Source organism: Neovison vison, chromosome 7, assembly GCF_020171115.1.
Source record: "Neovison vison isolate M4711 chromosome 7, ASM_NN_V1, whole genome shotgun sequence".
Classification (NCBI taxonomy): Eukaryota; Metazoa; Chordata; class Mammalia; order Carnivora; family Mustelidae; genus Neogale; species Neogale vison.
Genome location: NC_058097.1, coordinates 42,102,406 through 42,119,470, shown reverse-complemented (window position 1 = coordinate 42,119,470; position 17,065 = coordinate 42,102,406). Strand labels below are relative to the sequence as shown.

The window sequence follows — 17,065 nt, the reverse complement described above, 5'->3', positions numbered from 1 at the left end:
TGGTGCCCACATCCTGGTCTCTTTTCCAGACTCTTCTTGCCATTGGAAATGAACTTATGCATTGATTGTCTCCTCTCATGAGAACATGATCTCCAAGAAGATAAGGGCTTCACGGGCTGATTTCTAACCTGTTTGTAGAATGGCTCCTGGCAGCAGGCTAAGCTTCAAAACCACAGGGTGGGTGCGCAAATTTTCCTCAAATATCCAGAGGCACCTTCTGACTGGCGACATGTGCGCTTGCTCCTTCCTCCTGGACAGGCCTCCCCACCCCATCCCACACCCCATTCTGCCACAGGCCACAGCCTGGCACATCGTTTAGGCTCTCAGCCCAGATGCCACTTCCTCTGGAGCCTGCCCTGCCCCTCTCACCACACCAAGCCCCTCCGTTCAAATGCTGCCCTCTCCTTCCACAGGCCTCTGTGTGTTTGCCGACAGCACTCTGGGGGCCCTCCTTCCCCACTAGTATGGGAGTTCCCAGAGGACTGTGTTTCTGCCTGCCTGTCTGCTTCACCCTCTGTCCCCTAGAACAGTGCCAGGTGCCCAGCGGGGTTTATGAAGCACGATGCTTGACAGATTCCCAACTTTACAGTGATCCTCCCTCCCCCCAGCCCAACTGTTCCCCTTGGTCTTGACCTTTGCAAGGTGCTCGTGTGTGTGGGGCGATGGAGGGAGCCATGGTACTGTGACTAAATGTAGTAATGGTTTGACCATGAGCTGCTCAGTCACATTGGGGTATCTTCTGTCCTTTAGGCCAGAGTGGTTTTCGGGGAGTTGGTGGGGGGTCCTTTCTCCCAGGGGAGAACCTCACCAGGGTGGGGAGGGTGAAGGACAGGGAAATCCCTCAGACCCAAGTGTGCAGAGTCAGAGAAGGCTGGATGGAGGGGGAGGGGGAGTGCCACCCCCACCTCAGGCTTCATGATGTCAGACTCTGCCCGTGCCTTTCCCAGACAGGGACAAAGGCCCATTGAGAACAGGGTGGGGCTTGAACGCCTGGGTCCTAGAGAAGAGAGGGCCCTGGTGCCTGGGCTTTGGAGGAGGCCACTGAGATCCTGGAGTACTCCTATGTCACAGCCTTCAACCTCAATGCCAACCCCCTTGGAGTCTTGGGCCTGCACAGTTTGGGGGTCCATCCCCTCTCTAGGTGTGAACCGTAGGCTGTCCCTGGGGGCAGGACGCACAGGCCAGTGTGGGGCCACTGTCACTGAAACTGCAATCCCAGGTCCCCAGGCCCCAGGAGGATGGGGCACTGGAGGGCCTGTGCCTGGCCAAAGGGGGAGCCACTGCTCCCATCCAGCCGAGCCTTCAAAACCAGGCATGTGTGACAGGATACCACAGACTGGGTGGCTTACAAAACAGAATTTATGGTCTCACGGTGCTGGAGGCCACGGTCTGACATTGAGGTTGGCAGGGTTGGTCCTTCTGAGAGTTGGGGGTGGGGGCAGGATCTGTTCAAGGCTCCTCAGCTCAGCTTCTAGATGATGGTCTTCATGTTCACACGGTCTTCTCCCTGCAGACAGACCTCTGAGTCCAAATCCCTGCTTTTTACAAGGACAGCAGTCCTCTTGGATCAGGGCCCAACCTACTGACCTCATTTTAACTTGACTATCTCTATAAAGACCCTACCTCTAAATCAAGTCACAGTCGGAGGTACTGGGTGTTAGGGCCTCCACATTTAAATTTGGGAGGGTGGGGGACACACAGTTTAACTCATAACTCATTAGCAGCAACACGGCCCGAAGTGCTGAACACTGAAGACTCTTCTAGTTCTTTGGGTGTGACAAGCCCGTCTCCCGGTCCCTCTCATGGTCTAACCCAGGCCTCCCCATTGATATTCCTCACCGGGCCCAAATAGCCAAGGCCGTTTATAGCCTTGCTAGTGCTGACGTTTTCTTAGGCGCTAAGAAGACAGTGAAATGCATTGTCTCTATTTCTGTCAAAAGTGGGGAAATGGGATACATTGAGAGGGACATGGTTTCAAGAAGAACGGGGGGGAACTTAACCTCTTGGGGAGGTGAGCAGTCTTCTCCTGCGTGTCTCGCAGGGCGGTATGTCCTTACCGAGCGGATGCCCCTTACCATGGTCCTCTGAAACCCAGCCAGCACCCCTCATTCGGTCACTATGCCTGCCTGGAAAGCCAGTGGTTCTCAGACTTTTTGGTGTCAGGACCCCTTTCTACTCTGCAAAATTATCGAGAACTCCCCCCAGAAATTTCATTTACGTGGGTTCTGTTTCTAGCTGCTCCACATCTTAGAAACTCTTAGAAATGGAGACCAGGATATTGGGAAAGCACAAGGCACATGGGCACATAGCCTGTTCCTGTCAGAGTGATGATGTGGATCCCACGTCACAGAGCCTGTTGACCTGCGACAGGAGTGAGAAAGGCACATGACACTCTAGTGATTTCCACCTGGTGGAGCCCTGCTGGGGCTTCCCCGGACCTTACTTTGAGAACCCTTGTGAGGTCACTGAATTTGCCACCCTTGTTTCAAGAAGGCTTTAGGGAGAGGACACCTGGTTTAACTTCTAGCCCTTGCTGTTGAGACATAGGTTTTAGGTCTTCTGAAGAGGGAAAGGAAGGGAAGTGCAGGAAACAGATCTCCTTTGCCAAACCTCAGTGCCAACCCCGGTACCCACCAACCCCGCACATCTGGACCAGATAGGGGCCAGAAGAAGCCTCTGGCATAGGCCTCAGGCAGGAAGAAAAGACAACAGACACTCTAGTGTGGAAAACAACAAACAGAACCATTTTATTCCAAGTCTGGTCACAGAGGGTTGGAAGGCAAGGCAGATAAATACGAGGGTCGGGGAGGATGGGGGGCAGGCCGGGGAGGCTCTATGTCTTGCAGCAAAAGCCACACTTTGATCGCTTACAGCAGTTGCAGCAGAACAGGCAGATGGGGAAGTGGGTGTCTCGTCTCAGCCTCAGGAGCATGGGCTGTGGGGAAGAAGGGAGAGTGAGCGGACCTTGGACCCAGGCAAGGGTTGGGGAGGCCTGGAAGGGGGGTGTCAGGTGCTCTTACCGTCAAGCCAGCCTCGGCTCCGGCTGTGTCCTGGGCTTGGAGGGCTGTAAGCTGTCTTGTCTACGGGAGCAGAAGGGGTGGTGAGGATGGCCAGGGCCCAGCGGAGCTCTCAGATTTGCCCCTACACACCAGCTCCTCCCCAAGGGTCGGTGTCCTGCGGCTCCGTAGGTATCCTAGGAGCTGCCCCGCGGTCTGGCCTTTTCTCCCCCTTGCTCACACAGCTCTTCCCATAGACGCCCCAGATCTGTCTCCTCTCTCCACAGCTACTCTCCTTGGGAATGTCACCCTCCCTGGCTTGCTGCCACCCCCACCTGGAACAAGGCTTCCTGGGTCTTGCCGCATACATTGTGTTCCCCGTGCCTTATCAGTCGGCTTAAAAGCCTGGGGGGCTCCCCTTGCTTGTGGAGCAAAGTCAGTACTTCCACAGTTGTCCACAAGACTCAGCAGGGTTGCCTTCCAACCCTCCTCCATCTCCTCTCCAAGTACCATCCCCTTCACTCATGACACCTTCTGATCCTTGGGGACGTCACCACGTTTGCCCTCTCCCAGGCCTTTGCTTGCTGTCCCTTTCTCTTATCCTCCCAGTCCTAGGTCAAATTTCTTTTTCTCACCAAATGCCCCCGCTTCGCCGCCAGCACTTCATCCCTTCTGAAGTCCTCCCCTGACCCCTCCTGGTCCCTCTAGTATCATCATCATTTTCTGTTATCCATGGAGAGCATTTACCGAGACATAATGATCTCATTTATGTTTTGATGGTTCAGGGACTAATTCCCTGACTGGGATATAAACTCCGCAAGAGGAAAACTCTTCCTTGTTTGCGGGGCACTCCCCACTGTCCAGAATTGGGCTTAGCACAGAGCAGGCACGCCGCCCGCTGTGGAATTCGTCTGGGGCCTCCAGTCCCTGATATTCAGGCCCCCCGCTCTGTACTTTGGGCAACTCCCCATCCCCCCTTGCCCTGCCGTGAGCTCTGCCCCATGCTGAGGGGTCTCCAGCTGTCCTCAGCACTGTCCCCGCAAGGGCCTGGCTCTCCAGTGGTCTCGGTCGCTGAGCTGGATTCAGGCCCTGCGGACTCACCTGGTGTGGAAGAACCGAGCCACTGGCCAGACTGGCCAGGAGGAGGAACAGGAGGCCGGCAGCCTGGATCCGCGGGCTCAGTACCATCGTGCGGTCTGTCTGGCTGTTAGGTTGTCCTGCTGTTAGGTTCAGGACCGGCTGTGGTGTCTGGTCCCCCGTTTCAGTGGCTTTTATGGGTGCTTTTGGAGGAGGCGGGGGTGGTAAGCCCCCCCTCCCCCGCCGCCCCTTTTGTCCTAACTCATTTCCAAGAAGGTAGTGGCGCCGACAAGACGGGAGATAAGCGGGAACAGAGTGACAGGGAACAGTGTTATGTCACCCTTAGCAGAGGTGTGTCTGGGGGTGGGGCAGAAGGGCCACCTGGGAAACACTTTCCCTGACAGGGCATCACCCGGTTGACCTCAGAAAAAGAATTTCCCCCTTTGACCCAGAAGTTGAACCAGTCGATGAGCAGGAGTGAAGTGACCTCCTATTCCCCACCCTTTCTCAATGTCCTCATCCCCTGGGAGGCCGGCCATCACTCATAGGCCACCCCCGGGGGTGCCCAGTGTAATTCCTACTGCTTCAGACTCCCCTCTCACAGGGCGCAGATCCCAGTAGGAAACACTGGGCAGCTAGATGCACGAGTTTGTGTCGGCACAAGCCCCCAGCATGCGGGTGGTTTCCTGAGTATTAGAATTTCTTTGGAACTTCTGCCCATAGGAGCCAGCAGTATTTAGTTGCTAACACTGGACGCTGCCTCTTTTATGCCAGATGTACTGACCCACGTCCCAGCCACCTGTCCTCCGAGCAGCTTCTGCTGGCCCTGTGCTGGGCTCTGCTCTGCATTCAGGGACCCCAACTGCCTCCTTTGCCACTAATCCCCCGAGGCCTGGCTGCCCAGACCCTGCTCCCTCTTAGCACAGCACCCACCCTGTCATCTTCACTTTCTAGGAGCTGCAGGAAGAGACTGGGGCACTGCTCAACTCCCCCGGTCGGAGACCAGGACTAGGGTTAAAGCTAGGCTAGAGCTAGTGCTCCAGCCTGAGCTGCCTGACACGGGGGACTGTGTTCTCACCATTTGGCTCTGTCTCCCCTCAAGCACAGGAGGGCACAGGAGAACGTGCTAGACAGGGCCCACCTTGGCACTGGGAATATTTCAACCCTAGACATTGGCTGACTCTATAAACCTGGGCCTTTTTTCTTGAGAGCTGGTTCTCTAGCACGTCGCCAATGGAAAGACGAGGCAGGTGTCCTGACCTGGCAACCTCACTCCCACAAACTCTGAGCCATCTCTGGGTGCATGTAGTCCAGGGAACCACAAACCCTGATTCCAAAGACAGGCCTCTGGCCCACTGCTTCCCTGACTCACTTGAGGACCACCCAGGCAGGGTCAGCTCCAGCCTAAGGGCCTGTGGGCGATGCTGCCAAGGAATGAACACTCCTCCCAGCCCTGACCTGCTTGCCAAGGCCCACTTGAAACCAGGGAAGTGGAGGTAGTGGAGTCTGGGAAGTGCGGTGGCCCCCTGCGCCAAATATCTTTGCTCTAATGGCCTCAGTCAGAGGGGTAAAGGGAGACAGGGCCCATCAGGGGGCAGACCAGTTGGGAGCTGTTGGGAGCATCTGGGATGGGGAGCAGGTGGAGAGGTGGGCCAGATGAGCAGCAGGACCGGCCTCCGTCCTGGGGGTTGCACAGGGCCACGCTGCACACTCAGCCCCGGGGAGACACAGTGGCGTCCCCCAGCAGCCCCAGGCAGCACCGCATCGCAGCTGAGGCCAGGTTTCATCACTAGCCGGGGCAGGGGTCACAGTGCAGGCGCCAGAGCCACGGGCTGAGGCGACAGGCTGCCGGGCCAAGCCCGGCTTCCTGGCCATCTGCCCTTCCTGGGGGTGGGGGGCTCAAGGCCAGGCTCCACCATTGGCTGGTACAGAGGGGAGGGCTTCAACCCTTAAGGGCAGGGTCAGAAGCCAGTGCTGTTTTTAGTAACAGATGACAGGAGAGACCCCAGCCTCTCCTCCGAAAACATGAGACATGTCCTTGACCCTAGTGCCCCACGCCCCCACACCACATATGCGCACCTGGAGCCTCAAAGGGGATAGTCCTTAATTTCTCCACCCATCTGACCCACTAACAGACCGGGGTCCACAGCCACACACACCAAGGCCATGCTCCCAGAGTTGCCCTCACGGAGTTCTGCATGGACGGCGGGCTCCCTCCCCACACCCAAGATGGACAGAGACACAGACAGACAAGGCGGGGCCACATGGGGCCAGTTTATTGCAGTTAAATACCTCTCTCTCTCTCTATTTTTTTTTGTCCACTTTTCCATAAAGAAAATTAAAACACACACACACACTCAAAGGGGAGCAGGGATCCAGAAACAAGAGGTGGGGTGGGACATGGCCTCCCTGCGTAGGTCCAGGCCCCGGGGATGGCCCCCTAAAGACTCCCCTCCTTCCCTAAAGCACCCTGTCTCAGTACCTCTAGAGACCAAGGAGGCAGCAGGATATGGCAGGGTCTCTGTCCTCTTCCCTTGTGCCTCCAGGCAAGACCACTAGAAGTGCTGGGGCTTCATGGGGGCCGGAGAAGGGAGACAGACAAGAGGGGGAGGGAGGATATCGTTTCCCAAGTTGAGGAGAGCAGTGGGTGCTTATCCACAGAAATGCATTATTTCTCCCCGTTTTGTTAAAAATCTACTATAAAAAAACGCAGCTGGGGGAGGGGCGTCTGTCCCTCTCTGTGCTAAGGGCTGGGGAAGGGGCGGCAGGGCCGGAGGGGACCCCGCCCCGCAGTGGGGTGGGCGTCACTGCCGCGCGCTCTCGCCCACCATCTCCAGGTTGTGCTGCTGCAGCTGGGCACGGAGCACGGCGTTCTCGTTCTTCAGCTCCTCGATCTGGCACATATGACACGACAGGGGGACCCGCCAGGGGACGAGGAGCCAGGGGCTGGCTCCCCGCACCTGGGCTGGCCCCGCCCCGGCCCCGCCCATCGCGCCCCTCACCTGCTGCCTCAGGAGCTCATTGTCCATCTGCAGCCTCTCGGCCTCCTTAAAGGTCTCCTGCATGCGCTGGTTGGTCTGGCGCAGCTCCCGGATGTAGTCGCAGGCCTTTGACAGGATCCCTCCTTTACTCTGGGGGGTGGGCAAGGGCGCCAGTGAGCGCCACCCGCCAGCTGGCCCCGGATGGTGCCTGCCCAAGCCCAGGAGCCAGGCCAGGCTGACCTTCTGGAAGGGGCAGGGCCCTGTCCCGGGCGGTATGGGGGTCTGGAGGGCCAGGGTGGGAGCGGGGTGGGGGGCACCTACCGCTCCCGTCTTGCTGTTGTCTGCGTTACAGTCTGGAATGATTTTGGAAAGCTGGACGATCCAGTTGTTGATCTTGTCCCTCCGCCTCCGCTCCACTGCAAGAGGTAAGAGGAGCATCAGCGGCAGGGCTCCTGGAACCTTTCTGCGTGCCAGGCGCTCTCCCACCAGCGCGGACGGGGACAGCCCAGCAGCGCCCAGACGCAGGCACCTGCGCCCCGCCTCCCGCTGCTTCTCGAGAGGAACAAAGTCTGGGCCTCAAGGGCCATGCACACACCTTTAGGCCAGAATCAACAGCTGGGGACGGCGGGTTCATTCTGTTGACCAGCCTGGCAGATTTTAAAAATCGGAGCCAACATTTAAATTAATGTTACGTGAAATTAAATTTCACATAGTAATTGGCATCTTCTGAAAAATGGGAGCTGTGGCTTCTGTTCTTGGGAGGCTGGAATGCCCCCTTTCCACAGGACCCCGGCACCCCCACCTGCTCCCGCCATGGCTGCTGCCTTCCATTTTTCAGTACTCAGGCCATCCTTTGGGCTCTCCAAGTTTGTTTTTCCTTTATCTTTAAAATCATAGTCTGACCATGTCTCGCCCCTAGCTAAAATCCCTCTCCAGAGCCCGGGCTGTGAGTCCCAGGCTGCCCAGGCTGGCACTTGTGGCTCTCAGGGGCCTGGCCCCACCAGGCACTAAGTCCCCCAAGAGCAATGTGAACTCTACCTTGAAGGCCAGGACTGACAGGCCAATGGAAGACGACTTCTGAAAAATTCAGACTTGTGATTTCTCTTTTAACACTCAGCAATCTCACCCAAACTCTGTCAGCTGACCTGAGTGGCAGGTACCCCATCCAGATGGGGCACGTGCCTTCCCTCCGGCTTCTCATCAGGCTCACGTCACAGCCTTACGAGACAGCTGCTCGGGGTCTGCCCTCACTGGCACCTCACACCAGGATTCAGGACCCCTGGAAGCAAAGCTGGGCTAGAATCTTCCTCACCTTCCAAGTGCAATCCTAGGCGCTGGTGTGGACACACCCAAAAAGGTCCAGACACCTTCCCCAACCATCACAGACCCTCGTCTTCCCTCCTGTCAGGACAGCTCAGGGACAGACGTCGCCTATAGGTGGGATGTGCAAAGCGGGGCAAAGGAGTATCTTCTTGGGGCTGGGCAGTGCTAGTGGGGGTTACCAGAAGGGGTCTGGGGAAGAGTGAAAAGGCAGGGTGGGCCAGAATCACACCTCTCACTCCTCATGGACTCTGAGGCTGGTCCCCGCCATTGACCCCACTGTTCTCACAAAGAACATTCCTGGCTGCTCATCGGCTAATCCCATGCTGGCTGCTGGCACCTGGCTCTGCCTGCCCATTGCAAGTCCCCTCCCACGTCCAGGTTCCCCTTACTCCGGCCTGGATTATGACACACTCCCCTCCAGGCTCTCTTCCTCCCTGGTCCCTCTTCCTCCCTTCCTCTCCAGGACTCTACTTCAGTCACCAGTCCCCCTGGGGTGAATGTGCAATGCCCACGTCCCATTACCCTGGGGTGAGCTGCAGCTCCCCACGGAGGATGGCCATGTCCTACAGCCTGGGAACTCTGTGGCTAAATACCTCAGTGGAACCGAGAGTCTGCCCGGGCCTGGCGGCGCTGGCCACCCCATCCCCAAATAGAGCAGTGCGCTCTATGTCTAGGGTTCAGCAGAGGAACGCAATAGCAGACGGCCTCTCGGCTTCCTACTCTCCCCTCATGCGGTCTGGCATTCTCAAGCCCAGGCACCAGGCCTCCTACTTTGGACTCTTCCCTTCCAGCCAGCAGAGGGCAGGGGTGTGGGGGTGGGGGGCACGCACATCTTCTCCAGTTTGCATTCACTTTAAACTTACTGCCTGCCTAGGGCGCTTGGTAGGCTTAGCGTCTGACTCATGGTTTTGGCTCAGGTCACAGTATCAAAGGGTTGTGGGATTGAGCCCCAGGTCACGCTTGTACTCAGCAGGAAGTCTGCTTGAGATTCTCTCCCTCTGCACCGCCAAATAAATAAAATTCAAAAAGCCCAAAAAACCCAAAATCAAAAAACCTTTCTGCCTGCCCGACTGTGTGCAGGGGCGCACCCTGCAAGCCCAGAGTCTGTGGCGGACTCTGGCTCCGCCCCACTGGTGCTCGCGGCACACCATGCGATGCGTGTGAACAGGGGACACGGATACCAGTGGAGTGTTAAGACTGAAGGTGGCATCACGTGCCAGGGGGCATGCCAGGGTGAGCCAATGCTTTCTGCATGGCGCCGGGGCATGGTGGCCTTCAGAGAAAGACTTGGAGAGGGCACATTGGGCCTGGTTCTGAAGGAAGGGGCATCAGGCAGACAGGCATGGAACATGCAGAAATGTCTGGATATACTCGGGTGCAGCTGGGGGTGGGAAAGACCAGGCTGTGAAGGCCTCAAATGCTCTGGTGATGGGCCCAGGCCCTTTCACTGAGCAGGTAGTGCGGTGGGCAGGCCTGTGGCTGGGGAAGACCATCCTGGCACATTTGAAACAAGAGGACCTGTCAAGACCAAAGCCATGCCTATTCCACAGACAAGCTTCAGTTACACCCATAGGATACTGAAAACTAGCCAGAAATGAAATCTTCCAGGAGAGGGGAGAAACGGACAAACTCCCAGATATGCTTAGAGATGTTATTGTTCCTCTCTCAGTAACGGAGGGAACAAGCAGACAAAAAAGTCAGGATAGAAAACCTGGGTGGCTCAGTGGGTTAAGCCGCTGCCTTCGGCTCAGGTCATGATCTCAGGGTCCTGGGATCAAGGCCCGCATCGGGCTCTCTGCTCAGCGGGGAGCCTGCTTCCTCCTCTCTCTCTGCCTGCCTCTCTGCCTGCTTGTGATCTCGGTCTGTCAAATAAATAAATAAAATCTTTAAAAAAAAAAAAAATAGAAAACCTGACAGGGGCACTTGGGTTGCTCAGTGGGTTAAAGCCTCTGCCTTTGGCTCAGGTCAGGATCCCAGGGTCCTGGGATCAGGCCCCACATCGGACTCTCTGCTCCGCAGGGAGCCTGCTTCCTCCCCTCTCTCTCTGCTTGCCTCTCTGCCTACTTGTGATTTCTCTCTCTTTCTCTCTGTCAAATAAATAAAATCTTAAAAAAAAAAAGAAAAAAGAAAAAAAAGAAAACCTGACAAATGGGGCGCCTGGGTGGCTCAGTGGGTTAAGCCTCTGCCTTCAGTTCAGGTCATGATCCCGGGGTCTTGGGATTGGGGCCCACATCGGGCTCTCTGCTCAGCAGGGAGCCTGGTTCCTTCTCTCTCTCTGCCTGCCTCTCTGCCTACTTGTCATCTCTCTCTCTCTGTCAAATAAATATATAAAATCTTAAAAAAAAAAAAAAGAAAACCTGACGAGTGTCAACCAACTTGAGCTGGTTGACCCCAAGGGAACACTCCACACTGTGGTAGAGACACACATTCTCTCCAAGCACACGTGGATGTTTTCACAACACAGACCATATTCAGGGCCATAAAATGAGTCTCAACAAATCTCAAAGGACTGACATTATATACTAGGAGTGCGTTTTCCATCAGAACAGAACTAAATTAAAAATCAGTGATGAGAAAATATCCTGAAAAGCCACAAACCTTCTGAAATTAAGCAATGTACCTCTAAATAACCCAGGGGTCAAAGAAGAAATCATTAGGAAAATTGGAAAGTATTTTAAACTGAATGATAATGTAAACCAATATATCCAAAGGGATTCGGCTAAAGCAGCACGGGAGTGAAATTTTATTTTATTTTTTTATTTTTTTAAGAGTGAGCACAAGCAGACAGAGTGGTAGGCAGAGGCAGAGGGAGAAGCAGGCTCCCTGCTGAGCAAAGAGCCTGATGCGGGACTCGATCCCAGGACGCTGGGATCATGACCTGAGCCGAAGGCAGCGGCTTAACCAGCTGAGCCACCCAGGCGTCCCTGGAGTGAAATTTTCAACTAGAAAGGCTTGTGTTGGGAAAAAAGAAAGGTTTAAATCATCTTGAAAGGCTAGGGAAAAAACTCCAAGCTAATTAAGCCCAAAGTAAGTAGATGGAACGAATTAGCAACAGAGAGGAGAAACTAATGAAATAGAAAAAGCAATCCCACCCGGCATTTGAAAATCAGATTTCACATAAAGATGTGGACTTCTGGCTCCTCAGAGGTTCCCTGTGACAGTGGGCCCAAATTCTGACCCGGCTGCAATGGGCTGGCCCCACAGGCTCCAGTTCCCCACGGGGCTTGGAGATGGGCTCCGACGTTCCCAAGAAACAGTGGCAAAGAGGGGGAAGAGGAGAAAGAGAAACCGATTTGAGGTCTACTTCAGCATAGAATCTTGGGATTTGTAGACGTGGGGGAAGGAGCCCAGGCAGAGTGGAGGGTGGCCCTGACTTTCGGTGCTGGATTGGGTAATTCTAAGAGGGATGCCTTTTCCCTCTGGGAAAGGAAATGTTGCATGGGAGCCTTTGGGGGTAGGGGTGGTGGGACAGACTTTGTTTTGGACAAGCTGAGTTATGAGGTGTCTCAAGGACACCGAGATATGAAGATTTTGAAGGGGTGGTTCAAATTATGGCTCTGGAGTTCAGGAGAGAAGAATGGAATATAAACAGCTTTGCACACAGCCAGGGGCCAGGGCGACGGGGAGCCCTGGGAGGACTCCCCTTGTCCAAATCACTTTTCTGGAGCAATGATGAATGCCTACAACTGGGGACAGGTTTGGGGGATGCTGACCATCCCCGGGATGAAGTCCCATCCCGAAGGCTTCAACTCTCCTGAGGCCAACGGAAGACAGGCTAGACCTTTAGGGACACCAAGAGTCAAAGCAGTTTCCAGCCTTGCCCAATGGGAAGAATCACATGGATAACTTGTTCAAATCCAAGCTCCTGGGCCTTCCTGTGACTTACTCGTTCTGAACCTTGAGAGGACAGCCCTGGAGATTGTGACTGTTAACAAGCTTCCTGGAGCTACTGGGAAGCTCTGCTCTAAGCAAACCGGGAGGGAAAAGCAGAGTGCAGGAAAATGAGAGTGCACAGAGCAGCGAGGAACATTCCCGAAAGGAACAGGCAGGGTCAGAGGCTTGGAGCACAGACAGGAAAGGAAGCCAGTGGATTTGGCAATGAGGTCGTCATGGGTGACCTCAGACAGACCTCTTTTGGTAGAGGAATGAGCCAGGGTCCAGGGAGGGTGGGCAGAGGATGGATCAAAGATGTGTGCAGGTTGGGAGACAAGAAAATGGATGCAGCAGGAGTGGAAGGACAAGGTTATGAGAAAGACTGCTAACTGCTTTTTGCAGGATGAGAAAGATTCAAGACTTTGCAGGCGAGAGGCAGAGCGTGCAGAGCAGGGTGGAGGGGGGCCCCGAGTCACAGGCCGCAGCCTTACCACGTGGCCCACTGCGCGGCCACAGGCTTGCGTGTCTGCAGCGGCAGAACTGGCCATGAGCGTCGGGGCAAGTCGAGCCAAGGCCATTTCACACACAACTCAACAGATGCAGGGACTGAGAAGCAGCCTGATGTCAGAGAGCCAGTAAGCAGCCAGGCCAGGACTGCGTGGGTAGCCTACTGGAGGCCCCTCAAACACACCGTGCCCCAAAACCAAGCTCGGACCCTCCCCCCCTTCCCTTCCAACCAACCTGACGCCACCACGAAACCTTGATTCTCCAGCCTTGGAATCTTCTGCCCCATGCACTCCCCTACTTCATGCCCTGTCCTGTCTCAGGCTGACAGCTACAGTCAGCTCCTCTGATGTCCCAGCCTCTGGTGCCCTGTCACCTCCATACACAGAACCCTCTGCTGGCTTCCCCTCTGACTAGTATAAAAACCCTGGAGTAGGGATGCTGTTCTTACAAGGCCCCGCGTGACCTGGCCAGCCCTCCCGCATCGCCACCAACTTCCTCTTTCCTTCTCTGAATTCCACTCTTCTTCAAACACACCCAGTCTGCTCTGGCTCGGGCCTGGGGGTCTGCACTTGCCAATCCCTCTGCCTGGGACTCTTCCTCAGGGACCTGGCTGGCCCGTTCAGGCCTCTGCTCCAACGTCACATCTCAGAGAGGCCTACAGAGCGCCCTGCCGCTATCACTCCCTAGCTTCTCGTGGGGCCTTATCTCCTCCTCAGGACCCATGTGACCTCACATCACACCACAGCCTTGTGTAATCTGTCTCTCTCACCAGGAGGAACACTGTGAGAGCCAAGATCTCGTTTGTTCTATCACCCCCAGGACCCGAGGGCCTAAAAGCCAGGCAGATATGGGGTACAGATTGCTCAGGTCATAGCTGAAAAGGCTCAAACCCAACTGGACACCTTCAGGAATCTCAAGGCCACACCCTGACATTTAACGCTTGCCTTAGTCCTCCTTGGTCCCCCACCCCCAACACTTCACAACCTCTGTCTTGACCAAATCAGCACTCCCCGAAGCAGCCTCATCCCATTCTGCCTTCCTCCCAGCCGGTGCTCTCCTCTGCCTGACAGGCTCCCCCAAAGGCCAGCTCTCTGTGAAAGACACCAGCCTCCTTGATACCGCAGACCAGGCTCCAGACCAGCCAAGGGTGCACGCCACCCAGCCTAGATTCCAACTTCAGGGAACACTCGCGGAGGGATGACTGTCTAGGTGTAGTGCTCCCCTGGACATGCAGTGCTACCATGACAGGGAGGAGGGAACACAGTAGAGGACTAAGGGACAGTATTAAGAACCCAAATGACCCCAAGGTGGGATCCAGTGTTTAATGGAAGGACCTGACGTGCCACCGCGAAGGGCACAGCTTCCGGGAGCTGCAATCTCCGACGTGCTCCCCAGCAGACCAAAGCTGCTTCTAGAAATTAGATGGGCAGGGGAACAGGGGAAACTGACAGACAAGAGCACGACAGCTGCCACATGGGAAAGCAGTCCTAGGGAAACCAAAGCAAACCGATTTTTCAAGAAAGGCAGAAAATCCACAGGTAAACATGCAATCTGCCACTTAAGACGCTGACCGTGAGTTCAAGGTCACTAGCCAGCATGAAAAAACAACCCCCAGTTCACACCTCCTGCCCATCTGTTCCTGACAACGAACTTCTACCTGTTTCTACGTTTCCAGCATTCACCAAAAACGTCTTAAGCACTCATGGCGTGCTGGCGATCTATGACACAAAAGACCGGGCCTGGTGATGGCTGTGGGGCCCAGAAAGTCCCCCGGAATGTACCTTCATTGTGCTGGGCCCTCCTCCTTTCATCCCGTGGTGTTCTGGTTCCGTCAATTTTCCTAGAAGAGGAAGAAGATAGGCACGGGTTCTTTCAGGTCCCATTTGTCTACACCTCTATTAAGGAGTCAGACTTAAAAATTATCCCTGCAAAGTAAACTCCAGTGCAAAAAGAGGAAAAATGCTAATTCCCTTGCTTACACTCAAGAAGCAAAAACAAATCAGAAAATATACTGACTGCTTATTGTGTGCACAACTGTCTGGCTCCCATTCCAGAAAACCTTCCCTTCCTATGGCCCCCTCACACCAGCTGCTCCTGGGGACCCCTGCACGTACGGAGAGTAGGGGTGTGTCCGGGGTGCAATCGTCCTCTGCGTTCCTGTCTGAAGCACGTCTTGTGGCGTCATCATGACATAGAACTGGCCTGCAGGGAAAGCGGGGGTTAGGGCGAAAACTGGAGGGGAGGGGCAGTTAGAAACAGCTCGGGGAGGCTTCCCTCCCTGCTAGCCTGCTGCCTCCCCTGCCTTCCGCCCTGGCCCTTCCTTTACCTCCGGCCTGCAAGCTCTGGTCTGTGGTCTGTACGGACACAGCTGTGGTATCTCCCACACTGGATGCTGGGAAATAGGCAAACCGGGCCTCCCCACTGACAGCCTCAGCTGCCGGGCTGCCGCCATTGCTGAAGGGATTTTGGATTACGGCCTGGGGAGTAGGAGGACACAGAGGCCACCCTTAGCCATCTTTGTTCACCAACCCATCCCCTTCTTGCCATGTTGGACGTTTCCCACACCCTCAGGACCATGGGAAACCCCTCTGTGTGTGCCACTCTGCCTTGTCTCCTAGCCGGGGAACTGAGCACAGGCCCAGCAATCATTTGACAGCATGATCCACTCTCACATCTAGGAGACTTCCCTGTTACCATCATCCCCATTTAAAGGAAAGAAAAAATGGTATTTCAAAACTCTTGACCCAAGTTTCACCTGAAAGAACTGGGATCTGACCCACGCTCCCCACGATGGTCTAAAGGTAGCATCAGTGTGCCACCTGCCCCACCCTCTGGGGATTCCCAGAACAGCGTCAGTGTCCCCTCTCCATCCCCCCAGGGCTTGTGGGCACCTACCAGTGGGAAGGGCGCTGCGGGACCTGGGGGCACAGAGGCAGCAGTGGGGCCAGGACGCTGGGATGCCCCATCCACACCCACCTGGGTCACAGCCTGCTGCCCCCCCGCAAAGGCAGCCGTAGACACGACGCTGACGGCGCCAGCCGTGTCTCCCTGGCCATCCAGCTGACCATCAGTCACCTGGACTACGCGGTACGTCACCTGCAGGGGGCGGCAGAGCAGCGAGATCGGCTCTGGGGTCCCGGCTGCGGCCAGGTCTGAGCCCCTCCCAGCTCGCCGGTCGGACCCTCGGCTCAACCCTCCACTTGCCCGCGGGCTCCCGACCCACAGCTTCACCTGTCCTCCATTATTCTCTGTGCGGAACTGGTACTGGATGTTGTGGTCGCCAAACGCCGCCTGCTGGACGCTGGCGATGGCCACCGCAGTCTGTTCCTCCGCCCCAGGGCCGTCCCCGCCTGCGGTCGAAGGGGGGGGCATGGTCAGTGGTCACGCGGCCAAGGCGCCCCCAGTCCCCTGCCCGGGCGCAGGCCGCGGCCCCGGTGAGACCCGCGAGCACTCACCTTCCTGCAGCTCGACGCCCTCCTCTGCCTCGGGTCCCTTGTCGTGACTGCGGGGAGCACGGGAAGAAGAGGGGGTCAGGGCCGCCCGCGCCCCCGCCCCTTTGCCCAGGTGCACGGCCCCCGTCCCGTCCGGCCCAGTCTGGAGCTAGGGCACCGCTAGGACCCGGGGCCGAGACTATTACCGCGGGTCCCCCCCTCCCTCGCAGCCTCCATTTTGAGCTGGGCCCAGCGGCCGCTCGGGATCATGGCGGCCCCGGCGCCAGGCCGAAGGGCCGGGGCCAGGGCGCGCGGGGGCACGGACCGGTCGGGCACTCTTACCTGGCGGCGGCAGCAGCGGTGGCCGAGGCAGCGGGATCCAGACCCGGGTCCAGCATGTCCATGGGGGGGTGGGGGCGGGGGGGGCGCGGGGCCCGGGGGGGGGAGGGGAGGGGAGGGGAGGGAGGGGAGGGGGCGGGCGGCCGGGGGGGGCCCCCGAGCCCGGCGCTCACGCCGCGCGGCAGGAGGGGACGGAGGAGACACGGGAGCCGCTCGCGCTGATCACGGGGACAAACAGTGGGGTCATGTGAGGAGGAGATGCCGCCGCCGCCGCCGCCGCTGCTGCTCCTGCAGCCGCCGCCGCCGCCTCCGCCTGCCCGCCCGCCGGCTCCCGGCGGCTCTCAGCTCCGGGACGCGGCGCAGCCGCCCCCCGCCCGCTGCACGCGGCCCTCGGGCCTCCTTCCCTGAGCAGCGGCCGCCGCCGCCGCGACTTTTTTTTTTAACCCGGCCCGCCCTGGATTGCTGCCGCCTCTCCCCTGGATCGCCGGCTCGCGCGTCCGCCGCCCGGCCTGGCCCAGTCCGGCGGCGGATCGCTGCT

At 57.0% G+C, this 17,065-nt stretch overlaps 2 protein-coding genes across 3 annotated transcripts; both read right to left on the bottom strand.

The window, feature by feature from the left end:
* Positions 1-2,809: 2,809 nt before the first annotated feature.
* LOC122913817 (hepcidin antimicrobial peptide) lies at positions 2,810-4,251 on the bottom strand. Its single transcript, XM_044260442.1, has 3 exons — positions 4,098-4,251; positions 3,021-3,080; positions 2,810-2,935 (listed from the first exon to the last, which is right to left on the bottom strand). Exons 1-3 carry the CDS (start codon positions 4,182-4,184, stop codon positions 2,834-2,836), a joined length of 249 nt encoding a protein of 82 aa, XP_044116377.1. The 5' UTR covers positions 4,185-4,251; the 3' UTR covers positions 2,810-2,833.
* Positions 4,252-6,321: 2,070 nt separating this feature from the next.
* On the bottom strand, positions 6,322-16,619 carry USF2 (upstream transcription factor 2, c-fos interacting). Of its 2 annotated transcripts, none has more exons than XM_044256323.1 (10): positions 16,531-16,619; positions 16,213-16,259; positions 15,989-16,107; positions 15,653-15,853; positions 15,084-15,234; positions 14,872-14,959; positions 14,539-14,597; positions 7,376-7,470; positions 7,076-7,204; positions 6,322-6,967 (listed from the first exon to the last, which is right to left on the bottom strand). In XM_044256323.1, the coding sequence occupies exons 1-10, from the start codon at positions 16,590-16,592 to the stop codon at positions 6,878-6,880; spliced, it is 1,041 nt and encodes a 346-aa protein (XP_044112258.1). In that variant the 5' UTR covers positions 16,593-16,619; the 3' UTR covers positions 6,322-6,877. The 2 variants fall into 2 exon arrangements, with proteins under 2 accessions (XP_044112258.1, XP_044112259.1); XM_044256324.1 differs by having other exon boundaries at positions 15,734-15,853; positions 16,531-16,618.
* Between the last annotated feature and the right edge of the window lie 446 nt (positions 16,620-17,065).

Excerpts from the sequence above, each read along its gene's own strand:
- LOC122913817 (XM_044260442.1), bottom strand. The coding sequence starts at position 4,184 with ATGGTACTGAGCCCGCGGATCCAGGCTGCCGGCCTCCTGTTCCTCCTC. Across the intron at positions 3,081-4,097 it reads GCTCGGTTCTTCCACACCAG|ACAAGACAGCTTACAGCCCT; the intron begins GTGAGTCCGCAG and ends CTGCTCCCGTAG. Across the intron at positions 2,936-3,020 it reads GAGCCGAGGCTGGCTTGACG|CCCATGCTCCTGAGGCTGAG; the intron begins GTAAGAGCACCT and ends TCTTCCCCACAG.
- USF2 (XM_044256323.1), bottom strand. The coding sequence starts at position 16,592 with ATGGACATGCTGGACCCGGGTCTGGATCCCGCTGCCTCGGCCACCGCT. Across the intron at positions 15,854-15,988 it reads CAGAGAATAATGGAGGACAG|GTGACGTACCGCGTAGTCCA; the intron begins GTGAAGCTGTGG and ends CGCCCCCTGCAG. Across the intron at positions 7,471-14,538 it reads GAGGGCCCAGCACAATGAAG|TGGAGCGGAGGCGGAGGGAC; the intron begins GTACATTCCGGG and ends TACCTCTTGCAG.